General features: G+C 41.1%; 1 protein-coding gene across 5 annotated transcripts in view; it reads right to left on the bottom strand.

Moving 5' to 3' along the window:
- The window catches only part of LOC139454516 (inositol 1,4,5-trisphosphate-gated calcium channel ITPR3-like), a 221,133-nt gene extending 200,159 nt beyond the window's left edge, over positions 1 to 20,974 (bottom strand). For all 5 annotated transcript variants that reach the window (XM_071236273.1, XM_071236272.1, XM_071236275.1 and 2 more), the window contains exon 1: positions 20,108 to 20,974. In XM_071236273.1, the coding sequence (XP_071092374.1) occupies positions 20,108 to 20,138 (31 nt within the window). In that variant the 5' untranslated portion in view covers positions 20,139 to 20,974. The remainder of the gene's footprint in view (positions 1 to 20,107) is intronic.
- Positions 20,975 to 22,119: the final 1,145 nt, after the last annotated feature.

The raw sequence follows: 22,119 nt of genomic DNA, 5'->3' as shown, positions 1-22,119 counted from the left end.
TTCGTCACTGTGTGTCTGTGTCTGTTTGTGTGTGTCGGTGTGTCTCCGTGTGTGTGTGCGTCTGTGCATGTGTGTCTTTGTATGTGTGTCTGTGGGTGCCTATATGTGCGGCTGTGTGTGTGTGTCTGTGTGTGTATCTGTCTGTGAGAGTGTGTGTCTGTCCACCAACACGGGCTGACAAACCAGGAATCATCATCAGTGCAAACCATAGTGTACATATGAAGTCGATTGAATAACTTTCTGTATATAATAGAATGGTTGACATGGTGTGTGTGTTTGTACTAGTCCGACTAGTGCAGGTTTTACACTGAGATACCATACCGCAGTTGTAACATGGGGACCACACTCAGACACAGTGTACTGACTGCGAGCCGACCAGTGCTTGTGTTATCCCCTGTATGTCGAACGCACGGCTGGGTAACTATAAGTAACTCAATTATTATATTTCAGCAAGAAGAATTCGGATTTAGCGTGTACAGTTAGATATTTCACATCATCATCATCATCATTATCATTTGTGTAAGTATTGTTGTTGTGATATTTGTCATAGTTATTATGACTTGCTTAGTGGTTAAAGCGTTCGTTCGTCGCTCCGAAGACCCGGTTTCGATTCCTGACATCGGTACAATGTGTGAAGCCCATTTCTGGTGTCCCCTGCCGTGATATTGCTGGAATATTGCTAAAAGAGGCGTAAAACCATACACTCACTTACTGTTATTGTTATCAGTATTGGCATTGATCAGTAGAAGCCACTATCGCTTAAGATAATAGCGTACCTTCACATAACATGAAGCCATCATTATGTTCTAGACATTAGACAGTCAGGAAAAACCCCGTCACAAAAATATTTATGATTAAGCCATTACCCCAAATAGCTCTGCCTAAAATATATTCGTTTATATCATAACTGACCCTTTACCATGAGACCATTATTTATTTGACTCAATAAGAGGCCATTATATTCACTTATAGCTGACTCTGATTTGAAGACTTATATTAACTACCAACGCTAGTATATCACCGTCAAATCGTATATACAACCGCATCCATCATCTTTCATCCAGTGCCTTACGCACGCATTACTAGATCAAAAGAATTGATTACACAATAACGCTCCGTGCCCTCAGGACACTGGCATTGATTTGGATATGTTTAAAGTTACAATAATGTTTGGCTACGTTAGACACTTTAGCTTAAAAGCTTTAAAAATTCGATCTTGCATTTCATGTGTTGATATTTCTAATACAGGATCGGTTATGGCAAAAAGTGACTGTAAGGGGATTAATGCGCTGTTATCTGATGTTGCAGCTGATGGATTTTCTGTCAACGTAAGAAATATTTCTCTAAAAAGAAAATCAGATAAATCGATCAGATAGTATAATACACTAAAAAGGTATTAATGAAAAAGAGACCGGATCACACATGAAAAACTCATCCTGAGCATAAAGTCGTTTCGTTTGATTTTACAGACTCGCGCAAACTCAATGATAGATTCTTTAAAAGCTTGAGCGGTTTCGTAAACTCTCACGATATTTGTTGAAAGGGTTATTTCATTGGATATGCACCATATTTCTAAAGTATTGTTGATTTAGCATGTCACGAAGTAATCTATAGAATGATTTATCACAGTGCCGTACAGGGACAATGATCGGACTCTTGCACACAACGTTCAGTGAGCGCAGCGAACGTCGCCTACAGCACATAAGCAGTAATCTGTGTTCTACACCTGCCCGACCGACGACTGGTGCGGATATTTCTCAATTCTATTCACACGATGCCATTATAGTGTAAGCGTGTTAAGAAACCCCCGCACACACATATAACATGTACATTATTCCCATTTAAGGTTGGTGATAGATTACCTCAACGTCTAGAGTTTCATAGATTAAAGGTTCCTTCCAAATGCGGCTTTTTGCGAACACCTGACGTCCTCACTGATTTCTTTGTTCCATTCATATTTTACTTTCGCCATTGTTTTGCCTCTTACGCCCCATGGAACCTCTTCGGACAGATAGTTGTAACAGATTATTCTCTGGCGTTGATGTTAATATTAATATACTTTCATGATCGTGTTTTTTAGCATCACTGGCTTTTTTCTAAACAGTTGCCCTAACTATTAGGGCGCTGGGGTAGAATACAATTAGTTCAACCGTTTGATTAACATCCGTCTTTTGCTAACACCCAATCCTAGCATTGCACTGATCTGTGTGTGTCAACCTTTAGTCTAGTTTAAATTTACTGATTGGTGGCCAGGTCGTCTAAGGCACCGCGATTCGCTGTGCAGAGTTGCGTCCCTTGGGTACGTCAGGAACCTATGATTGTGGATTCGAATTCCGGTACGCCCCTATTATGTTTCTAGGTTTGTCAGCCCCATACCCGTGCCCGTGGGTTTCACCAAAGTGGTAAATGTCTGAGACCTGCATCACTTCGGGCTTTCCTCCCACATTATGCTGACACGCCGCGATATAACGGGAATACTGTTTAAAAACTCACTCACTCATAGGGAACAGATTGACGTTTAACGTTTGACGTGTCCCTTTCGTTTTATATATTCCCTGATATATCTCTTCTTGATAGCCATACTTGAATAATACATTTCCTCAACCTCGCAACAACAGCCCATGAATTCACATAAAATATAGATTTGACTTCATTGCCTTTGTGGTAGTGAATGATAAATACCCCCGGTGTAGCAAAGTGTATGCACTGGAGTTGAGTCACCTCTTAACCATGATTTATGGCACGAGTCAAGAATAACGAGTCCGTCCATATTTCAAACAATGTCCATCCAGCTATATTACCATTCTGATAATGGATTGAATTATTTGAATTTATCATTATCCACTACGTTCAAACCACTACCCTCAAATGGCGCTTGAAACCTGTGGACATAATGCATATTTTATGCCACCAACGTTTGTCTTTCATACCACAGCTTGTATCAACGCCTCGCCATTGTATGTATAATTAGTCTTGCTCAAGCATGCAACAATCACAATTCTTAAAACAAACAAACGTTCAACCAAATATTTGCACGCTATATTATGCCTATATTGTACTTAGATTACCTATCATAATGCCACTCAACGCCAATGAGGTAGCCGTGACGCTGTTCGTTGTTTTCGAGAATCGATCAGATTGCAAGCAATTCTCTGCTTCAACTATCAGTTGTGTTGCTAGGCTTATCGCAGCTTCTCCAATTACCAGACCATCTGTGTTATTAAGGCGATCACTTACTCGCAACTTTTCCATTCGTTAGAATCAGACAGTGTGGTTTAGTTGGGGAAGTCCCCAGTGTACTTGTCGCAAGTGCCATTTACTTTACAAACGACAGGCACGCCTCCGTGGTCTAGTGGTTAGAGCGTCTGGCGGAGAGAGGAACATAAGGTGTTCGAGCCCGTGTCATTAAAAAATGATGTTAAAAAATGGTACTTGTTGTTACCCTGGAGATAAAACAAGGCATGTTCGGCTCGATGTCAGAATATTATGCCTGAGACGGGTATCATTGTTAAACTGGTATCTGGGTGGGCAAGCGCTAAAAATTAGTCCGGAATAGTACAAGCAGCCACACGCACACACGTGCATGAATGTCGCTATTTAAGTGCAATTATCTTGAACGCGACGTTAAACCCCTTTTCGCCTATGGTTTTGACTGGGTTGTCTACTTATCTTTTAGAGGAGATGAGTCGACGAAGAGGTATGAGGTGAGGTTAAATGGGGTTTAACGTCGCGTCCAAAATTATTGCACTTAAATAGCGACGTGCATGTACCTGTGTGTGTCTGCTTGTACTAGTCCGGACTGATGCCGATTTATAGTGCTAGCCCACTGAGATACCATATCGCAGTTTAACATGAATACCCTCTCAAACACAGTATACTGACTCCGAGTCGATCAGTCCTTGTTTTAACCCCTTAATGCCGAGCGCCAGACAGGGTAACAACAAGTACCAACTTTTTGTATGCGGTCGGGGATCGAACACCGGACCTTCCGCTCTCCGGGCGGACACTCTACCACTAGACCACGGAGGCGGTCTCCACGAACAGAAGGAAGCTCCATAGTATGTCTTTTGATTTTGAATGGATTTTGATTGGATTGGAGTTCTGTTTGTTTGCTGCAGCCAGCTATATTCCATCTGAATCACACGGCCCCGCAAACATTCCAGCCCGGACCAGACAAACCAGTGATTGTGTGAGTAAGCCCCACGCGTGGTTGTACGATGACAGACAAGTCACCGAGCCTGACGGTAATAAAACCGTGTTTTGGAACATAAAATATTCCCAAAAGCCTTATCTTATTATTTAATGTTGTGTCGACATAGCTAATATATTGCAAAGGTTTGTCATTTTTTTAGGGGGGACGTTGCTATACAAAATATTATACCGTATCCTAACCCTTAGACTTTGAAACATCGTTAGGACATATTACATATGGTCTAATGTTTACACAAAAAGACATTAAGCCGTATAGGGGCGGTGGGGTAGCCTAGTCCTTCAAGCGTTTGCTCGTCAGGTGGAAGACCCGGGTTCGATTCCCCACACGGGTACAATTGTGAAGCCGATATCTGGTGCCTCCCGCTGTGATATTGCTGGGGTATTGCTAAAAGCGGCGTAAAATCATACTCACTCATTACACCGTAGCTTAAAATTTATAAGGTATATTTTATCAGTGTGTTAGTCTGGAGGATTTATTTGGGTATGTTGCCATCCGGATTAACGTAGTTTACGGATTATATACTTGAAGATATCCAAGTTACCAGTTTGAACAGTTTCTTTTCTCTCCAAACCACCGGCGGTGGTACAAAAGAGTACAAGAGAGCAAGCATGTAAACAAATGAGTGAGTGAGTGTGGTTTTACGCCGCTTTTAGCAATATTCCACCATGATCACAGCGGGGGACGCCAGAAATGGGCTTCACACACTGTACCCATGTCGGGAATCGAACCCGGGTCTTCGGCGTGACGAGCGAACGCTTTAACCACTAAGCTACCCGACCGCCCTCAGCATGTAAACAAAGTATTAATATGTGACAAGATGACAGTATGTCATGCATGGATATGTTATATCTTTTCTGTTTTGTGTTTTCTGACTGCTTTAAATATTTCATCAATAAATTTCGATAGGTTCTTAAGATCTCTAGTGTTTTGACTGGACAATAACCGCTTAAATGTATACAAATTAGACCAATTATTTTGGTAAGCAGATGGTAAATATTCAAATCTATGTTTTGACAGAGCCTGGCATCTAAACAGATAATGAAATTCGCCTGCAACTGAAGGAGAGTTGCACAGTTCACAAACACGATCCTCTTTCTTTACATTATTCCAACGACCGGTTTCAATAGGTAAATTATGGTTACATGTTCTGAATTTTAAGATTGGAATATACATATTTTTTTGTCATTAGTAGGTATGTTTCAAATTTTGGTTTTTCTGTCAGATACTGATAACAGTAACCTTTACTGCTCAATGCCACATTGCATCTCAATTCTTGTAGGAATTGATCCTGTAGTATCTGGCCTACCTTTGCAACTAGCCATGTGGTATTACAAGTATTAGGGTTATAGAATATGTGTGTGAGTCCACAGTTATTTAATATAGTTTTAATCCATTCTAGCCAGGGATTGTTTACATCATGATTCCTTTCAACAAAGTGATAAATCATTTGTGAAAGTTTCTTATCACACATAGGTGTTGCGATGTTATGCCAGAATTTAATTACACGTTTTGAGGTTGTTATGCAAAGAGGTCCCCTGCCTACTTCGCCATAGACCATAAAGTTTGGAGTTGATGCTCTTAATCCAGTAGCAAATTTTAAAAATGTTAAATGAACAAGCTCAATAATTTGTAAATTTTCGTACCCCCATATTTCTGTACCATATAACAAGATAGGCGATACCATAGAATCAAACGCCGATATAAGGCAATCGAGAGGTAGATTTATATTTCTTGCTGTCTTCAGGAGACAGAACATAGCTTTCTTGGCATTAGAGGCAATAGATTTGATAGCGCTTATCATCCTTCGATTTCTGTGGAATGTTATGCCAAGGTAAACATAGATATCTACTATCTCGAGGTGTTTTCCATCAAACATGAACTGGAGTTTACTTCGTTTTGCAGGGCCACTGCTAAATATAATAATTTTTGTTTTTGAAATGTTAACATCTAGTGTCCATTTAGTGCAGTATATTTTAAACGAGTCTTATTTCTGTAAATTGACGGGGCATCGACTAAATAAGACTGTATCATCAGCAAGCAGTAAAGTTATAAATTGTAATAATACGTTTGCGTCAACACCAAGATTAAAATCAACATTTATACCGTGACAGTTATGTTCCAATAGAGATTGCTCGAGGTCATTTATGAACAATGAAAATAGTAATGGGGATAATTGTTCCCCTTGTCTAACTCCGGAAAGGCTAGGGGAAAAAGCTGATATTTCATTGTTTACAACAACACACGATTTAATACTGATGAACAAAATTTTAATAAGGATGAGAAATTTACCACTGACGCCACTATTCAACAGTTTGTGCCAAAGACCTATTCTCAACACTTTGTCACAAGCCTTGGTGAAATCTATAAAAGCACAATACAACTTTTGTTTGCTATACTTAAGGCTCTGCATTAACATATTGATGATAAACATCTTATCTACTGTAGAGTAGTTTTTCCTAAATCCAGCTTGTGCCGGAAGATGCTAACGTGCATGTTTAATTAAATATCGGACGCAATTTTATTGAAACATCAAACTATCGTACTCTGCACATGTAAAACTTTCTGCTCAAGTAATTACAATCTGTCCCACCACAAAGGCAAAATGGACACGAATCCATGTATGCGCAGAAAGGTCAGAAAACTGCAGTGTGGCAATATTCATTAAAGCCCGCAGAGAGACTGCTTCCACAAGAATGTTTCACTCAAGTCATTGTATTTGTCGGCTCAGTGAGGCTCATCAGCATTGATGTGAGACATATATGATGACCGACGCCTGGAATAGCATCATTGTCAAGTTTCTACCAGCATTAATCACACTTAATCTTGTCTGGTTCAGTTAGAGAGCAATGCGGAACGTAGAAGCTTGCCGTGAACAGGTTTGCGAAACGGCTTCCAGCAGTTCTTTAATGGACTCGCCAAGTGATAAATTTAACTGGTTGTGATACTTTGCGATATTATCGTTTATAACAATAAAGCAAAATACAAATTTAAATGATTGATGTGAAATTCATTGTAAAATAATTGCATGTTCAGTTTCCAGTTTGAGGCATTGACACCTAGAGTGAATGAGTATGGTTTTACGCCGCAATATTCCAGCAATATCACGGCGGGGGACACCAGAAATGGGCTTCACACATTGTACCCATGTCGAGAATCGAACCCGGGTCTTCGGCGTGACGAGTTGACGCTTTAACCACTAGGCTACCCGACCGCCCCCATTGTCACCTAGACCTACTTGTATGAAAAAGAGGTTATACCACAACTGTTAACGTCGAGATAAACGTGTTTCGAGACAAGGTAGTGGCGATAATTCTGCCAGGACCTTAATGCTACATTGTCGTAAACGATATATCAAGTTACAAGAGATCGATTTTATGGCATTTTACTGTAAGATAAAAGCCCATGCTATTCACGCTTGCGCTATAAATTTGGCATTGAACATGAGTATTGAGATGAGGAAAAACCTCCACAACACGAAGTACATGGTTTCATAAAAAATAATCGATTTATCCATAGTTCGAGACAAGTGTAGTGCCGTCATTAGAACATATTATGAGGATTCGATTGGACAATATCTACATCGCATTACGAGTTGGTGAGTAGGGTTTTAGCTTTTAACTTTTAACAATGTTTAATTATAACGAATTGATACCTGAAACGGACTTTAAACGTTATGTCCCTGGTGGGAATAGAACCCAGACCTTCGGCACGACGAGAGAACACACGACCCACTGTACCTACCGAATCTGTGGACCTCTTATCTAATTAATGTATTGATATGCACATAATTTAGATGAAACTAAAAAACCAAAGCCCTTCAAAGAAACGCTACATCTTCATCCATCAAAGACAGGGTGTCAATGAGGTGAAGGATCGATGGGGAGCACAGACGGAATTACTAAGGTAAAGCGTTGCCTCAGTGTACCAATTACTTCCAGCTGTCTTGCAAATACGGGAATGTGGCCATTAGGCGTTATTAGACTATGTCCTAGGCCATGGCGAATTTATCTCTCCCGTGTGATTAACGCCACACCACGTGACCCCAGTGCTTTATACGAAACTGCCAATGAAAGCTTATTCGCCACCTTTACTTTCCAGTTAAGTCGTTTTACACATGATATCTCGAGAAGGTGCTTACTATATTATTCAATGAACGCCTCGAGGGATGCAGCTAATCACTTTTGAGTTTTTATCATTAGCAGATCGATATCTTTGATTTTAGCTTCCGAAAGATGTCCCTCTGTGTTGACCCGACTAAAAGGTTTGCAGGATTGCATGAAAGACTGTTGTTGTCTGTTGTGAGCCATGTATGCATGCATTTACTGTGAAACCACTGGTTAGTGAATATATGTTGTTTTACGCCTCAATCTGCAATAGTTCATCTTTATTACGTAGCATATTCATTATCAAATCAGCCAGACAGGTGGCAACTTAAGCAACGATCCACACCGAAGGGAAGGGATCTCACCCGTTCTGCCAGGTCAGATATCGAACCACCCAGTTCCCATTTTAATCGTCACTTTTACGACAGGTGTGAGATACGTGAGACTAATCTGACATCAAATTCACACAGGGAGACGGCTATAATTCTTGAAAGAATAGAATATTAAAATTTACCGCAGCTATATTTTACCCTGGTACTGTGCTGACAGTTTATTGAGAACTGTAACACAACTCGCTCCTGACATAAAAGAACGTTTTGGCGTTGCTCGGTGTTTGGTGATGACAGGCGATGGCGACGTGAACCATTCATTGCATGTAACAATGTGGCAGAATATCTCAGGAGTATGACAAATGACAATTATACAGCGGGGATGACACGAGACTGGAATATAGAGGGGATATGCCGACATTATATCATGTTGTAATAAGGGCTCTATCGGACAAAATCACATCGCATTATGAGTTGGTGAGTAGGGTTTTACGCCACTTTTAACAATGTTTAATTATAACGAATGGATACCTGAAATGGACTTTACACTTTATGTCCATGGTGGGAATAGAACCCAGACCTTCGGCGCGACGAGAGAACACATGACCCATTAGGTGTACCTACCCACCGAATATGTACGCAGTGTGGAGCTGGTATTTACATAAAATGTATAGATATGCACATAGAAAATAAATTCAACTAAAAACTCACCCCTTGAAAGAAACGCTATATGTTCATCAATCAAAGACAGGGTGTCAATGAGGTGAAGGATCGATGGGGAGCACAGACGGAATTACTAAGGTAAAGCGTTGCCTCAGTGTACCAATTACTTCCAGCTGTCTTGCAAATACGGGAATGTGGCCATTAGGCGTTATTAGACTATGTCCTAGGCCCTGGCGTATTTATCTCTCCCGCGTGATTAACGCCACACCACGTGACCCCAGTGCTTTATACGAAACTGCCAATGAAAGCTTATTCGCCACCTTTACTTTCCAGTTAAGTCGTTTTACACATGATATCTCGAGAAGGTGCTTACTATATTATTCAATGAACGCCTCGAGGGATGCAGCTAATCACTCTTGAGTTTTTATCATTAACAGATCGATATCTTTGATTTTAGCTTCCGAAAGATGTCCCTCTGTGTTGACCCGACTAAAAGGTTTGCAGGATTGCATGAAAGACTGTTGTTGTCTGTTGTGAGCCATGTATGCATGCATTTACTGTGAAACCACTGGTTAGTGAATATATGTTGTTTTACGCCTCAATCTGCAATAGTTCATCTTTATTACGTAGCATATTCATTATCAAATCAGCCAGACAGGTGGCAACTTAAGCAACGATCCACACCGAAGGGAAGGGATCTCACCCGTTCTGCCAGGTCAGATATCGAACCACCCAGTTCCCATTTTAATCGTCACTTTTACGACAGGTGTGAGATACGTGAGACTAATCTGACATCAAATTCACACAGGGAGACGGCTATAATTCTTGAAAGAATAGAATATTAAAATTTACCGCAGCTATATTTTACCCTGGTACTGTGCTGACAGTTTATTGAGAACTGTAACACAACTCGCTCCTGACATAAAAGAACGTTTTGGCGTTGCTCGGTGTTTGGTGATGACAGGCGATGGCGACGTGAACCATTCATTGCATGTAACAATGTGGCAGAATATCTCAGGAGTATGACAAATGACAATTATACAGCGGGGATGACACGAGACTGGAATATAGAGGGGATATGCCGACATTATATCATGTTGTAATAAGGGCTCTATCGGACAAAATCACATCGCATTATGAGTTGGTGAGTAGGGTTTTACGCCACTTTTAACAATGTTTAATTATAACGAATGGATACCTGAAATGGACTTTACACTTTATGTCCATGGTGGGAATAGAACCCAGACCTTCGGCACGACGAGAGAACACATGACCCATTAGGTGTACCTACCCACCGAATATGTAGGCTGTGTGGAGCTGGTATTTACATAAAATGTATAGATATGCACATAGAAAATAAATTCAACTAAAAACTCACCCCTTGAAAGAAACGCTATATGTTCATCAATCAAAGACAGGGTGTCAATGAGGTGAAGGATCGATGGGGAGCACAGACGGAATTACTAAGGTAAACGTTGCCTCAGTGTACCAATTACTTCCAGCTGTCTTGCAAATACGGGAATGTGGCCATTAGGCGTTATTAGACTATGTCCTAGGCCCTGGCGTATTTATCTCTCCCATGTGATTAACGCCACACCACGTGACCCCAGTGCTTTAAAACGAAACTGCCAATGAAAGCTTATTCGCCACCTTTACTTTCCAGTTAAGTCGTTTTACACATGATATCTCGAGAAGGTGCTTACTATATTATCCAATGAACGCCTCGAGGGATGCAGCTAATCACTCATGAGTTTTTTTATCATTAACAGATCGATATCTTTGATTTTAGCTTCCGAAAGATGTCCCTCTGTGTTGACCCGACTAAAAGGTTTGCAGGATAGCATGAAAGACTGTTGTTGTCTGTTGTGACCATCAAATAGAAAGAATATATATACTACACGGATGATATGAGGCCATCATACAGAGGGGATATCGTACAAGGATTGCATATAATCATCGTACAGCAGGGATAATCCACAAGGATGGCATGGTACCATCATACAGAGGGAATATTCCATAGGGATGGCACGTGGCTATCATATAGAGGGGATATCGTATAAGGATGGCATGTAACCATCACACAGAGGGCATATGGTACAACGATGGCATGTAACCATAATAAAGAGGGGATATTCCACAAGGATGGCGTGTAACCATCACATAGAGGGCATATCGTACAAGGAAGGATAGCATGTAACTATCATATATAGGGCTTATCCTACACGGATGGCATGGAACCGTCATATGGAGGGCATATAGTACAAGGATGGCATGTAACCATCACATAGAGGGCATATGTTACAAGGATGGCATGTAACTATCATCTAGAGGGCATATCGTACAAGGATGGCATGTAACCATCGTATAGAGGGGATATTCCACAAGGATGGCTCGTAACCATCATACAGAGGGGATATTCCACAAGGATGGCTCGTAACCATCATACAGAGGGGATATTCCACAAGGATGGCTCGTAACCATCACATAGAGGGCATTTTGTACAAGGATGGCATGTAACCATCATATAGAGGGGATATTCCACAAGGATGGCTCGTAACCATCATATAGAGGGCATATAGTACAAGGATGGCATGTAACCATCACATGGAGGGCATATCGTACATGGATGGCATGTAACCATATAGAGGGCATATCGTACAAGGATGGCATGTAACCATCATATGTAGGGCATATCGTACCAGGATGGCATGTAACCATCATATAGAGGACATATCGTACATGAGTGGCATGCAACCATCATATAGAGGGCATATCATACAAGGATGGCATGTAACAATCATATAGAAGGGATATTCCTCAAGGATGGCATGTAACCATCACATAGAGGGCATATCGTACAAGAATAGCATGTAACCATCATATAGAGGGCATATCGTACATGGATCGCATGCAACCATCATATATAGGGCATATCATACAAGGATGGCATGCAACCATCATATAGAGGGGATATCGTACAAGGATGGCATGTAACCATCATATAGAGGGGCTATTCCACCAGGATGGCTCGTAACCATCATATGGAGGGGATATTCCTCAAGGATGGCATGTAACCATCATATAGAGGGGATATCGTACAAGGATGGCAGGTAACCATCATATAGAGGGGATATTCCACAAGGATGGCTCGTAACCATCATATGGAGGGGATATTCCTCAAGGATGGCATGTAACCATCACATAGAGGGCATATCGTACAAGAATAGCATGTAACCATCACATAGAGGGCATATGGTACAGGGGTGGCATGTAACTATCACATACAGAGGGAATATCGTACAAGGATGGCAGGTAACCATCATATGGAGGGAATATCGTACAAGGATAGCTTGTAACCATTATATAGAGGGGCTTTTTCACCAGGATGGCATGTAATCATCATATAGAGGGGCTATTCCACCAGGATGGCATGTAACCATTATTGATCATGTTTTACTAATTAGCTTTTGATTCACTTATATATGTTGTCAATAATGTAATTTTGTATATTTCAGATATTGCAGTAATTAACAATTATTTAACATTGGGGATATGCCACAATGATGACATGGGCGTGGAACCGTCATATATCGGGGATATGCTACAAGGGTGAAACGTAACCATTATTTTGAGGGCATATTCTACACGGATGATATGTAACTATCATATAGAGAGAATGTGCCACAATGATGACATGGAACTGTCATAAAGAGGCCCAGCTAACACGAAAATGTAATAAAAACACCCCTAAAACATTTTACGAAACGTTCCGGAAATGTTTAAAAAAATGTTTTCTTCATGTGATTATGTAAAAAGTGTTTTTGTAAAATATTGCAGAAATGCTTTCGAAAACGTTTTATTCATGTGATTTTGTATGGTTCCAGAAACGTTTCAGAAACATTTTCTGTGAACATTTTATTATAACGTTTCTTAAATGTTTCTGTGAAAAGGTTTGGCCCATGGGCGAGAATATTTTCCTTTGCTCAAAACTCATGTTTTTCTTTGGCAAATACATAAATGTTTGACTAAAAGCATCGTGACACATGATTCAACTCATTTGAACTTAATTCAACTAATGTGACGTTATTAAAATATTTCGCCCATGGGCGAATAGGTTTGTTTTATATTGTATATAGTGTCTCATAGGCCAATATCTGGCTGGACGCACTCCATACACCTTTTGTCTTATATGCATCGGTTTTATATTGTACATGTTGTGGATGTGACACTTTAATAAACATGTTGCTACTACTGCATTTTCATAGTCACACCAGGGCTTTTATGCCCTGTGAACATCATTTTAAATGCCACATTTGATAATGCGACTATTACTAGGATGGATTGCAACGACAGATCATGTTTGAAAAGAACTTGGTATCAAACAAAGCGTGACATTAACATTACGAGGCCGTGAGAAACACCTGAATGTATTCGCCAACTTGCGTACAACAGTGTCCCTACACGACATGATATGCTGACCTCTGAAATACGCTATGAAACACGTTACGCATTTTTCATAGGTAAACGTCATTCATTGCTGATGTGAATTTGATGATTGTACATTAGGGAATGTATTTCCCGCATATGCACATTGAAGTTTTTACTTCGATCATTACGTATCGTGTAGGTTGGTGTCTGGTGCAGTTGCTAGGCTTTTAGGAATGTTATTGTCTGACCCCCTGAACCACCTAGGCTTCCACAAAAATAAAAATCCGACAACTGGTAGTCAAGCGGCGCGTTGCAAGTCACGACTCGCTTAGAGAAAGCAAATAAATCGCTGCAACCGTTCGAAGCACATGCGCACTCATCCAAAATGCCGGCGCAACTACCCCTTCGTTGCCTTGACGTAAAAGAACGTAATAGAAGAGGCTCGATGACGAGCTGATGTAATTTATGACTACTTTGAAGATGTGGAGCAGACTGAGGATGATGGGCTGTTAGCTACCTTTGCTCATTTCCTCGTTGACCCAGTCAAGAATAATTTGTTCCGCTGTCAAAGTCAGCCGCCATTTTGGTTTGAGAACGAAGCCACCTCAGCCAGCGATTGTTTCGCTAGCAAGCGGCTAAAAGTAAGCGCACTGTTGTAAGGCGAATCGTAGTACATCGCTTGCAAACGATTCGCGCTTTGCAAAGCACCCCTAATTCACGTACTTTGTGAAACCCTCTGACAAGTGTAAGTTGGCACGGCTCCCTTGGCCGAAAGCTATGGATACACAATGCCATTTATAAAGTGGTCAATGTAAGAAATGTTATATTTACACAATGCCATTTAGATACCGCTTAAATAAGCGGATACCGCTTTTGGAAATGAACTTTCCCAGTTGTTGTTGTTGTTAGACAGGACGTTGGTCGTTTCCACATGATTTGTCTACAAACAAATCCACGGACTACGTACGGGCTCTCCTCTAACTCCTCTAATCACTAAAATCTTCATGACATCCGTCGAAGAATCAGCCTTCTCGACAGCACCATTCCAATCCCTCAGTTGGTACCGGAAAGTAGACGACACATTCACCACCATAGCCCCCAAGAACGACCCCTCAGAGCTCCTTAAACATCTCAACGCCCAGCACCAGGGAATCCATTGCACCATGGAGATCGAAACCAATCATCACCTTCCCTTCCTAGACGTGTCCCTCCAAACCACGGATGATGGACTATCATAGTACCGCAAGCAGAGGCACAAGCAGCGCAAGTTCCACTTTACTTTACTTTACTTACTTTGGAGATTTAACGTGCGCTTACCGACTGATGCGTATTTCGCACACGGGCCCGGCCAGGCCATTTAATGTGTTTCCGAAAGGGGCGAAAGTGGTCTGTGCAACCCAAGAGGGGGCTTTAGGGGTTGCTTATATAGAATTTGGGAATTTTGAGATTTGGAATAAATGCCGATGGGGTTGGGGAGGAGAACTAAGGGAGCTGGGTATGGTGGATGTTGGTTTGTTTATGTGATTTTGATTTGGTAGGTTATTGTGCTTTTAGATGCGTTTTATTAGTTCCGGCCTTGAAGTTTTCTAGTTTATTTTGTGGGTTTAGTATTGCTTCTAGAGTGAGAGCCTTGTTTAGATTGAGGGTGGTTTGTAATGCGGTTCGATGTGTTAGGTAGTGTGTGCAGTGGATGAGTGCGTGTTCTGGGGTTTCTGGTTGTTTGCAATGTGGGCAGTTACCTGTAGTGTGTTTTTTTATTTTTTTAGGTGGTTATTTAGGTTGGTGTGTCCTGTTTGGAGTTTAGTGATTACTCTGTCGATTTTTTTATGGATGGAGAATTTTTGGTGTGGTTAGTGGTTTGCTGAGCACTTTTTTGATTTGGCTATTTGAGTTTAGATATAGGTTATGCCATTTTTGTGATTTTTTGCTTGTTTACGCTTTTAATTTCTGATTTTTAGATGGGTAAGTTTAAGCTTATTTCTGGGATTTTGAGGGATAGTTTAGCTGCTTTATCGGCGTTTTCATTACCGTATATTCCTACGTGGGCGGGTATCCACAAGAAGGTTATTTGTTTGCCTGCCTTAGTTAGGTCGTTGGAGCTTTTAAGTATTTGATTTATTAATGTAGGTCGGTTTTTGGTATTTTTGTTTTGTAGGGCTTGCAGTCCACTTAGGGAGTCGGTAAGTATTAGGATTTTTTTGTGGTTTTTGGATTCTTTATTATGGAGGGCTGAGGCCATGCCCATTAGTTCTGCCGTGAATATTGATTGGTTGTTTGGGAGTCGCAAGGATTGTGTGGTTTTAGTTGGTTGTGTGGTATGGACTCCGAAACCTGTGTGTTTGGAGGTCGGATCTGAGGATCCGTCCGTGTAAATAGGACACCAATTTGGCCAATTTTCGTGTATGTATGCTAGTGTGGTAGTTTTAGCTATGTTTGGGTCGGTTTGTTTATTTATTTGGCTAGCTAGTGTTGTGTCTATTTTGGGTATTTTAAGTTTAGGGGTGAAGATATTTGATTTTTTGCAGTTTAAGATTTTTAATTTGGTGTTCATTTAGGTAGTTTGTTATTCTTTGGGATATTGGGGTAAGTAAGGGGTGTTTACGAGCTGGAGCTTGGTCTTTGGGGCTGATGTCTTGGTTTATTTAGTTTTGAATGAGAGGGTTTGATTGGGACGCGGCCCAGAAATTTAAACTTAGCTGTTCCGTGCGTAGACTTAGTGGCATTTCTCCTGTTAAGGCCTGAAGTGAGGTGTAGGAGGTGCCATGTTGGGTGCGTGTAATTAGTTTGAGAGCCTGATATTGTATTGAGTCAAGTTTTTTAGATAGAGAGTTGTTTAGGGTGTTGTATATGGCGCAGTCGTAGTCTAGTTTTGATCTAATTAGTGATATGTAGAGAGAGAGGAGGGTATCTTTGGAGGCTCCCCAGTTAGAGCCAGTTAGGCATCTTAGGGTGTTTAGGTCTTTACTGCATTTAGTTGTTAGATTTTGGATGTGAGAATCCCAAGTGAGAGGTTCATCGAAAATAAGTCCTAAGAATTTGGTTTGTTTTTGAAATTTGATTGTTTGATTGTTTAGCTGGAGGATTGGGGAGGCGGGTTTCATGTTTTTATGTTTGAATACTATTCCTGTTGTTTTTTCTGAGTTAAGGGAGAAGCCCCATTTGTCAGCCCATTGTTGTATTTTATTAAGAGATTTTTGGAGAAAATTTTGGGCCATTTTCATTCTTTTAGTGCGGATCCAGATGGCTCCATCATCCGCGAATTTTGATGTGTTTACTTTAGGGGATAGGCCCTCGAAAAGATCGTTTATCATTATATTGAAGAGGGTGGGGTCGAGGATACTGCCCTGTGGAGTGCCATTTTCTAGGGGACATTGGTCCGATAGAGTCCGCAAGTTCCAACCCCCGAGGATGTATATACCAGATACCCTGCAACTGTGGCCGCCAGTACATTGGAGAAACCCTTAGACCCCTTCACACCAGGCTCAAAGAACATCGGACCTCTAGATCTGTTAACAAACTCGACCTGAAATCCGCTATTTCCGAACATATCCTGAAGAACCAAAACCATAACATCATGTGGGAAGCCACCAAAGTCCTGTCTACCAACAACAACTGGCGACAAAGAAAACTACAAGAAGCCAGTGACATCAGGAGACACCAGCCAGCCATGAACCGTGACCAGGTAACCTATCTGCCTGGTCCTTGCTTTGATCTTTGTCGGGGCTATTTACCTAGCTGACTTCTATTTGGCCTCTGCTGTGTCCATTCTTTCACCTGTCAGTGCTAATTACCCCCGGCATGCCAGTGTCCATTACCTTTTGCTTATCTATGATAACTAAGTACTGGCTTCCGTACCTTCAGCGTTAAGTACTGTAAAGTGTTGGCTTCCATTGTCTATTGCTAATCACCTATCAGCGCCAATCATCTGTTGGCTTCCCTTGTTAGTTTCTACCTTTTGTTATTTTCCACCTTTTGTTATCTTATTATTTTGTTGTCCTTACCTGTACATATATATATGCTCTCTGCCTCATGGCATTTATTCACCTGATGAAGGAGTAAGCATATACTCCGAAACGTTGTGTTCCTCATAATAAAGAAGTTGACATCCATATATTCTCTTCCTTATGTTTTAGGAACATGTTAAAAACATTATTTTTTGTGATAAATTTTCAAAAACGGTTTAAGACATTTTAATAACTAGTCATGAAAGATAATTAAATGTTAGAGAATGCGTCTTTACCATAGATCTATATTTATTCACTTCTCAACGGTCTCTCTCACGCCCCCGCAAAATATGAGCGACTAATTGCCTGTGACACTATCTGTGATCAGCAACAAACAAATCATGTGAAGTTTTGTCTTACTCATATCTGCTATTTTTTCTTCAGACATTTAGTCTACAGATTAAAACTGTAACTTCAAAAACCCACGCTTGTCGTAAAAGGCGGCTAACGGGATCGGGTGGTCAGGCTCGCTGACTTGGTTGGTGCATGTCATCGATCCCAAGTGCGTGGATCGATGCTCAGGATGCCACTCACTGGATTGTCTGGACCAGACTCGAATATTTACAGACCGCCGTCATATAGCTGAAATATTGCTGAGTGCGGCGTTAAACAACCATATCATACACAGATGGCATGTCACTATCATATATAGGGCATATCCTACACAGATGGCATGTCCTACACAGATGGCATGTAACCATCATACAGAGGGCATATCCCACACAGATGGCATGTAACCATCATACAGAGGGCATATCCTACACAGATGGCACGTCACTATCATATATAGGGCATATCCTACACGGATGACACGTTAGCATCATATAGATATAGAATACTAAACGAGCTCCCGTGTAATACATAAAATTGGTTTTACACGGGAGCGAGTTTGGTATTTTATTTATAACTTGCCATTTATAACGTTTTTAGAATTATATACTGTTGACTGTGAATAGGCTGACACCTACACGACCCACGACATAATCCAATTGAGTTTAACACAATAATACTTCAAACACGTCAAAAGTTTAAACGTATGAATTTAATACCAAACAAACGGTCCACCTTTAGAATTCAGCCGTCCGTTCCACAAAATTATCGTAGCGTTAAGGTTATCGCAACTCACATACTTTAACTAAGGCCAACGACTGTCGTTGCGCTACAGTACGGTCGCCTTGTGGAACGGGGCCTTGCACCTCAAAGTTTACAATCACGTCACAATACTCGATGACGTAATTTGTGGAATTTTGTTGCAAGATCCTTCGGCGAAACAATGCCATGTGACGTCAGCCTAGCAACAACGTTGCTGGGGTCATCGAGTGTGCATAAGCTCCTCAGTGATCTATCATCTCCACACGCAATGTCGTTGAATAAGCCAAGGGATGTTGAGAGCTTTCAGTAATTTTTCTAGAAACGTGTTCCGAGAGTACATAAGCACGCGTTTTGATATTACGCAATGTGTAATACAGCTGTATGTTTATTAAACGGGTGATCTCTTGACGGGCAAGTAATAAAGGGCCTTCACTACACGAATGGCATGTAACTACCATATAGATAGAATGTGCTGCAAGGATGACATGTTACCATCATGTTGAGGGGATATGCTACACTGATGACACGTAAGCACCATAAAGAGGGCATATCCTACACGGATGACTTGTAACTATCATATGTAGGGCTTACCCTACATGGATGACATGTAACCATCATATAGAAGTCATATCCTACACGTATGACATGTAACTATCATATAGAGGGCATATCCTACACGATGGAATGGAACCATTATATGGGGGCATATCATATGTGACATCATATATAGGGCATATCCTACACGGATGACATGTGAAATCATATATATGGCATATCCTACACGGATGACATGTAACCATCATTTAGAGGGCATATCTGACACGGATGACATGTAACACCATATATATGGCATATCCTACACGGATGACATGTAACATCATATAGAGGGCATATCCTACACGGATGACATGTAACATCATCTAGAGGGCACATCCTCCATGAATGACATGTAACATCATATAGAGGGCATATCCTGTACGGATGACATGTAATCATCATATAGAGGTCATATCCTACACGGATGACATGTAACTATCATATATAGGGCATATCCTACACGGATGACATGTAGCTATCATATAGAGGGCATATCCTGTACGGATGACATGTAACCATCATATAGAGGGCATATCCTACACGGATGACATGTAACCATCATATAGAGGGCATATCCTACACGGATGGTATGGAACCATCATATAACTGGGTATGCTGTAAATATGACGCTGTTGGAAATGGCACATGGAAATATAAAGTAAACTAAAAGGCACTTACTTTTTTTCTTCCTTCTCATTAACAAGCCCATGGTTGAGGATTGGTATATTTTCCCTGTCTTCAGTCAACTGAGGTATCGGTCTGAAGCCTAGATCTCCGTAATTATTTCTAACTCTGTCACATAAAATGTCCGTAAAACATGTTCATCAAGCCTGGTGATTCACAGGCATTGAATAATCAATCCAACGAACTGTTCAACACAACCACGTGCTGTGTAGGCAGCTAACATACCACCCGCTGATACCAATCATTCCTCCAGAAAACGTTTATTCTTACACAGAAACATATTCCACGGTGCTCCAAACGGGTCCCAATTCACTTGTCAATGACTGACGCCAGCTGGAAAATTGCGAATCACTGTCTGTCAAGATGGCTGTCGCATGACTGACACGAAATGTAAACACCATTGTGAAACACTAAAACACAAAATATCCGTTCACAAAGTATCATTTCCCTGTGGAATGAATGGAATTCTTTGGCACCGATGCCCAGTAATAACCCTGGTACCAACACAAACTGACCAAGGTGTGGACGAGTACACTGTTAAGACTATACAACCATCTTGGTATGTTTTCCAGTTTTCGTGTGTTGTGAAGCTGAACACGTTATATCCTAGTCTCTCAGGTCAACGGTGAACACTATGTATGTAAAAATAACAGATGCTGTTAGAACATATTCTCACTGCTTACATGAACAAGAACATGTGTTCACTTCGCTTCAGTGATACCGTTAATTCGCTCTCTGCTTCTGTCGCCGAGACGGATGCCATAGTAGCCACTATTTCCGGTTGGCTTCGTGTATTCCGTAACACATATTCTGGTTCTGCTGTACTCCTTCAATGAATCCCTGTTTGTTTACAGGTGTAAACCACGCTCGGCTCGGCTTATGAACGAATAATTATCACGCTGTTGAGCGGCATGGGAGCGTTCGAACCAGGGAGAAACGTTACTTATTACATTAAAATCTTTTACATACTTGGGCAAACAAACCACTAGACACTGAGATCATATGTTGTATAATTGTTGATAAATATTTATGATATGAACATACACAATTCAAGCTCGTTTCACTGGCGCCTATTTATTAATATTAAGAAACAGATTATCCTGGGAAATCGCAAGCATCCGAGTGAATCCGAAATATTGTGAACCACATGCCCTCTGATAATGCATATCGGTTGAGCAAGATGTTGAAAGTTTCTGTAGGAAATATGAATGCCGTTAATTGAGAGTACAATCAGCAAATTAAGAATCTGTGATAGCAAAGCAAATATTGTCCTACAACTATGTTAACCCGAATACACATGAGGCTGAAGATAGTAATCTGATAGTTTCACTGATAGAGGTGATAACACGCCGGCTCCCTTTAGAATAACAAAAACATGGATTTTTACCACCAGAAGGAATAGGTCCTCAATCATTTTTCCATTCACCCATGGGCGTTAAGTAAACAGGGATCGATCACATATGTTCACAATTGTACACACGTCCATCGGAATTGAAAGAAGGCTTAAATCCACGTCCTTGAATAAGAATCTTACAAGAATCTCAGAGTCTTTCAAGATAGGTGTCGGAACAACGCAGAGGTATCAAATACACTTCTAAATTTGAATCCAGAATACCAGCCGCGGTCTTCATAGAGTCTGTGATTGTGACCAGGTACTCCCAGGAATCACATCTCAGTTACCACTGCCAGGTCGATATCAACAAATTGCTCCCCTACTTACCAGGTGTGATGCCAAACACAGTTCAGACAGAAGTGACCCCAGTGTCGTTGACAGTGGTGATCGCCATTGTTTCCCGTCCTTCCCTTCATTCATTCTGGAAATCAATGTCGACCATGCTGTGAGCGACGTCGCAGCAGCCGTCCCGGCCGTCTCCCGGGACACGTGTAGCGCCATGAATAATGCAGGCACTGTGTGTAAATACTGTGAGGATAGATCCTTCTCATGACCACACGTTGTCCATAAAGACGACCGCTGTATATGGTTGTGTGTATTGGGGCCGTGTTGT

Source organism: Haliotis cracherodii, unplaced genomic scaffold (assembly GCF_022045235.1).
Source record: "Haliotis cracherodii isolate W230 unplaced genomic scaffold, xgHalCrac1.p SCAF_10, whole genome shotgun sequence".
Lineage (NCBI taxonomy): Eukaryota > Metazoa > Mollusca > Gastropoda > Lepetellida > Haliotidae > Haliotis > Haliotis cracherodii.
Note: the sequence above shows the minus strand (reverse complement) of the source record. Positions and strands in the feature narration are given on the sequence as shown.